General features: G+C 40.8%; 1 protein-coding gene across 1 annotated transcript in view; it reads left to right on the top strand.

Moving 5' to 3' along the window:
* Nucleotides 1-5,756: 5,756 nt before the first annotated feature.
* The window catches only part of LOC119430394 (zinc finger protein 554), a 25,858-nt gene continuing 25,419 nt past the window's right edge, over nucleotides 5,757-6,195 (top strand). Inside the window, exon 1 of the mRNA XM_037697799.1 lies at nucleotides 5,757-5,950. Within this exon, the coding sequence (XP_037553727.1) occupies nucleotides 5,779-5,950 (172 nt within the window). The 5' untranslated portion in view covers nucleotides 5,757-5,778. The remainder of the gene's footprint in view (nucleotides 5,951-6,195) is intronic.

Here is a 6,195-nt window from a genome sequence, read left to right as displayed (position 1 = left end):
GCTGGACATCAGCTGGAAACCTCACATACACCTGCACAGAATAGGTATGGCCGAGTAGTGGCGTACAATAAATTTCTAAAGATCACTGGAGTAGTGGCAGCCTATTTGGAACCAGAAAGTCACAGGTTCGACTCCTTGACATGCCCATTACGTTGTAGTGTCCATGAGCAAGACCGCTTTCCTGGACGCTGCTCCACTTGGATGTAACTCACGTGTGATTGGTTGATGACGAGTCATTGGACGCATCCAGTGATGATGATGATGATGCATAGCACTTTCACTTAAATTGCAAAAGATTGCACTTTTAGGTTTAAGCGGCTGCAAGTCTGTTGTCTCCGAAAATGATCATCTTTATTTAAAATGGTCCAGGACGTGGGTGATCTGCAGCTCATTCTTTCAAGCCTGTAATGGCACTAATGTCGTTAATTTTTATTACACAGACTATTGACTGATTAGAAATATTGCAATATAATGTTTTACTATAGAATACGAGGGAGTGGTGGTAGAGGCTGGAGAAGGTGGGTCTGTGATGGGTGAAGCACCCACACCTGCCTCCACCCTCGTTTGCCTCACTCTGCGCCCTTGAGCAAGGCTCTTAACCCCCACCATCCACACAGAGGGCTGTGGTAGCTCGGTGGTCGTCAGGAAGGACATCCGGCGTAAAAATTTTCGCCAAGTCTTCGTGCGACTTAGTTCACTGTGGCGACCCCTGAAGAAGGAGCAGCTGAAAGAAAAAATAAAATAAAAATGTGTTACTATAGATACTTTTCTATGTACTACATTACTGACGTGCTCCACTAATCGAGTCCCATCTTTTCTTGGGGTTTTGGTTTTGTTTTACAGCACAGGTAGAAAAGTTACAGAGGATTTTCACAGCAGAGTAACTCTTTTCATCCTGAGCTGTAAAAGCTCCGTCGTTTTGTTGAATCTCTCTCACACTCAGAGGACGGTATTAACAGCTTCTCGTTAATTCTTCTCTCATTTGTTACGTTTGTTCTCTGTAAATTCTCAAACCTCAGATCGAGTTAACAACAAATATACATTTTAACGTTTAACGTAATTACCAAAATGTTCTGATATTGTGAGATAGTTTCAAGTTGTATTTAATTTATGGTTTTCAGTTTGGTTCTTTCCAAAATGGTAAAGTTTGTGAACATTTCCAGTCATTATTACTACAGTGAGTCAGATAGTTCCCTGAAACCAATTTTTACAAACAATTTAATTCATTTATTTTAAATCATATTTATCAAATGGTTAAAGTGAAGTGTGCTTTTGTTTATTCTCATTAAAAAACATTTTTATTCTGTCTGTCTGTCCAGAAACCCAGCACGATCATGTGCAGAAGGAGGAGGAGATTCTAACCGAGCAGCAGCTCTGTAACCAGGAGAGGAACAACAGTTTGGCTCAGGATGAAACAGAATCTTTACAGGAAGAACCAGAATTTTCACAGAATGAACTAAAACCTCCACAAATTAATGAAGAAAAAGGAGAACCTTGTGTCAGACAGGATGACGAGCAGCTTTTACCTAAACGGGAGGCTGATACGTTCATGGTGACTCCTGATTATGAGGAAAAGAACAACTGGGAACCGGAACCAAACGTGGATCATGGAGCTCAGAACTCCCCTCAAGCTAAGAACCAAGATCAGGATGGAAGCTGCAGTGAAGACATCAGATGCAACAGAGATGAAGAGCTGAAACAAATTAATAGAAGTCCACAAACCAGAAACCACGGAGACAATTTTGACAGCACGGAAGTAAAGAGACACACAACCAGTCATCCAGGAAGGAAACCTTTCTCGTGTCAGACCTGTGGAAAAATTTACAGTTGCAGAAAAACATTAACAATCCACATGAGATCTCACACAGGTGAAAGGCCTTTTAAATGTCAGATCTGTGGAAAATGTTTCAGTGATAGAAAAACATTAACATCCCACATGAGAACCCACACAGGAGAGAAGCCATATCCATGTGAAATTTGTGGTAAACATTTCTCTCAGAGGGGTAACTTGATCACTCATAAAAGAACTCATGTAGGTGAGAAGTCCTTTTTTTGTGGTACTTGTGGGAAAGGCTTTATAACCAAACTGGTTTTGATTAGACATGAAAGAACTCACACAGGCGAGAAACCTTTCTCATGTCAGACTTGTGGAAAAAGTTTCAGCCAAAAATATAATTTATTCAGACACATGAAAACTCACAGAGGTTATAAGGTGCATTCTTGTGAATGATGTAACTTTCTCAGACTTTTGAGTTTTAAAAAGTCAGTGTTAAGACTGAGGTTGGAAACTGTTGTTCATTATTATTAAACTGTAGTCCTAAAACACCAGTGGGAAGGGGAAGTAAAACAAGAATGAAACTGTTGCTTTCTGTTTATAAATTACAGTTAGATTAATAAATAATCTAACTTTTCTCACTGTTATAAAATGTTGCAATCCATTTATTACTGTGGGTTTGTGGGTAATGCAGTTTTGAGTTTTTTAATAAAGAGGACACATCTGAGGAATGTGTCATCGCTCCATCGGATGTCTATCACGTACAGTGGTCTTCGTTTCCAACTTTGGGCCTTTTGATCCGCAACGCTTATAATAATAATAACAATAATATAAAACTTTACTGTCATTCAAAATTGTACAGTGATCCATGCAAAATTAAACAAAATTTCAATTTATTACTCCACAGCAGCATATGAGTACATAATTTACATGAATTTGATAGATTTTGGTGTTTGTGAATGCCTGTCGCTGTGTGTGTGTGTGTTTGCTAGTGCGGTCACTTCATTTATCAGCAGTCTAATAACTCATGGCATGAAACTTGCAGAATCTGGTAGTTGTGGTCTTCAGGCTGCAGTATCTCCTGCCAGAGGCCAACAGAGTACACAGACTGTTATGTTCTCTCTGCATAACTTAATCATTTAAACACAATGAACCTTCAGTTGAACATGACTTACTTTATTGAACATTTGCCAAAGAACACAGGCAGCTCAATGTGCACATACATCACGCTTCCATCTAGCGCACAAACTAGTACCACTAAACAAATATTGCTATTAGTAAATACATAACACAGACGATATTGTAAGTGTGAGTTGTAAATGGACTACTTGTATAGCACCTTTCTATCTTATCAAAATACTCAAAGCTCTACAACACAATCTGTGCCTCATTTACCCATTCATACAGCTCTATACTAGATCTCTACAAAGCTAACTGAACAAATCATTCTAAAGAGACTAATCAGAGCTTTATCACATTCATACACCGATGGGACACACATCGGAGGCATCGAGGGGTTCAGTGTCTTGCCCAGGGACACAACGACATGTCACTGCTGATGGATTCGAACCCCCAACTCTTGCATTAGAGGATGACTGCTCTAACCAGTCAGCCAGTTGTCTCTTTTGACTTTATTGTCTCTGGTTAGACAGCGTCTGAGACCAACGTCCTGGATGGATGAGAGGTGTGACCTAACGATCTTCCCGAACTGAAGTTGTCCACCTTGATTGGGTTTCAAACATTTGATAATAGCACTTTGGTTGGCCTTGTAGCTGTTTTAAGTGCTCTATAAATAAAATGGTATGGTATGGTATGGTATGGGAGCAGCACAGTGGCGCAACTGGTAGAGCTGCTGCTTCTCAGCGAGCAGGTCCTTGGTTCAAACCAGGGGCCTTTCTGGGTGGAGTTTGCATGTTCTCTCCATGAGTTTTCTCCGGGTGCTCCGGTTTCCTCCCACAGACCAAAAACATGCATGTTAGGCTGATTGGTAACTCTAAATTGTCCCTAGGTGAGAGAGAGAGAGTGAATGGTTGTTTGTCTCGTTCGTCTCTATGTGTCCCTGTGATGGACTTGCAACCCGTTCAGGGTGTACCCCGCCCCTCGCACAGTGATTGCTGGACATGGGCACCAGCGACCCCCGTGACCCAAAAATGGAATAAGCAGGGGAAGAAAAATGATGGATGGATGGTATGGTATGATATCAATTGAAAAATCAAAGCAAATACGTTCTTGTTTTTAGTATTTCACCCTTTTTTACGGCACCCTGATTCATGGTTTTGTATCATACTCTTATTTTAACTGCATTTTTACTGTAGTTTATTGCTGTCATTGTCTACTGTTTTGTTGTCTGTACTTCATATGTTCTGTCTGGAACAGGTTGTATGAGATCCTTTTAAGACTATTAAAAACAGAAGGAAATTCTGGATTTGGAATGCAGAATCAGAGAGTTGATCCAGAAATTAAATTACTGGTATATTGATTAGGGTGGGTGGATTTTCACAAGTAAAAGATGTTAACTGTAGCATTTATATGTGTAGAGAATAAAGATATAAAAGTAGACCCACACCAGCTCTGCACCTCTCACCATGGGAAACTCCAGAGTGGAATAAGGTCCAGCCCCTCTCAAGGAAATTGATTCCGGATTCCACGCCGTGCGTCGAGTTGAGCCCAACTACATCTAGTTGGTACCTTGCAATCTCATGCACAAACTCAGACTCCTTCCCTGCAAGAGAGGTCACATTCTATGTCCTTAGAGCCAGCCCTGGAAAGCCTGGGTCAGAGTGCCATTGCCCCTTGTATTCTGCCACTTCACATGGATTCATGCACCCGACTGCAGGTGATGAGCCCACAGAAAGGCAAACCCATGCTGCTTGACACCTTTTGACACTTTCAGCAGTTACATGAATATGGAAATCCTCCAATATTATGACTATCAGTACTCAATAAGTTTTTTACTTTACTTGTTCTAATTTTTCGTTCATTCAACCTTTATTTATACAGGTTAATCCCATTGAGTCTCAGGGACTCATTTACAAGAGATACCTGAATTTTTAACAAAGAATGATGGCAACAGCGGACAACAACAATAATAGACAATCATAAAAGATGCATACAATTTTTTTAAACAAGTTAAAATAAAATGGCAACCAAAAGGACAATCAAATGTAAAAGTAGCAAAAAAAACAGCTAGATTATAAGGCAGTGTAGAAAAATAAAAACAGGAACATGTCTGCATTGGTTTTTGCCAGAAACTTCCATCCATCCATTATCTTTACCCGCTTCTTCCATTTTGGGTCACAGGGGTCGCCGGTGCCCATGTCCAGCAATCACTGTGCGAGGGGCGGGGGACACCCTGGACGGGTCGTAAGTCCATCACAGGGCCTGCCAGGAACTTAGCAGATGTTTAAAACCACTCAGAGAGGTCAAGGTCGAGAGCTTCATATCTTTTTGCAAGATGTTCCAGGAAACAGGAGCAGAGTAGGAGAAGGCCCTTTTGTCTAGTTCAGTCCTCACTGACATGTAATAATGTAATGTATGTCCTAATTACTTTAAACTAACATAAGGTTTTAAAATTGTGATGTTTTGAAGTAATTAACTGTTTTATTTTCGTTTCTGTTGTGTTTATTATCTCAGAAATGGAGTAAAAGACCCATTTGTTAAAAAATGACTGCTTGGTCTTGGTTTCTCCTGCAGTCTGCAAATTCAGTAACAAGCTAGTTTATATTTAAAGCAAAGTCAGGTTACACTGCAAGGATGTGAAATTAGAAAAAAACTACACAAGGACAGTTGTGTCTTATAGTCGGTGCCAACTCGTATCATTATTTTAAAACAATGCTTTTATTAATTTATTTTAACATTTGTCTCTGACTCAGGGTGGAAGAACTTGCAGTTTCTTCCGGAGCTTTACAGTGTGACACCAGCGGAAGTTGACAAAACGCTAGCATTGTTAGCATAGTTAGCTCTCGTGTTCACTTGTCTGAATGTGTTGAGTGTGTGCAGCAACAATGTCTTCAGTTCAGTCTCTGAGAGAGTTTATCAGCGAGCGACTAACTGCTGCTGCTGAAGAAATATTCACAGAGTTTGAAAAAACCATCGTCCAGTACGAGGAGGTGATCGACCGTCAGCGCAGACTGCTGGACATCAGCTGGAAACCTCACACACACCTGCACACGACAGGTATTTAACATGGTCGAGCTGCTGCCTCAGCGAGAAGGTCGCCGGACTGAATCCCGGTCGGGGGACTTTTCTGGGTGGAGTTTTCACGTTCTCTCCGTTCATGCGTGGGTTTTCTCCGGGTCTTCAAGGTTCAGGGAGACTTTATTGTCATCCACGTCACATGTGGTACATGAGGTGGAACGGAACTGTGCACTCAAGATCCCAGTTACATCCAAAATAGCAATACAAAGAAAGTATATATATAT

The sequence above is a fragment of the Nematolebias whitei genome, chromosome 3 (assembly GCF_014905685.2).
Source record: "Nematolebias whitei isolate Nwh7 chromosome 3, NemWhi1, whole genome shotgun sequence".
Classification (NCBI taxonomy): Eukaryota; Metazoa; Chordata; class Actinopteri; order Cyprinodontiformes; family Rivulidae; genus Nematolebias; species Nematolebias whitei.
The sequence above is the reverse complement of the archived record's forward strand: the minus strand, read 5'-3'. Positions and strand labels throughout refer to the sequence as shown.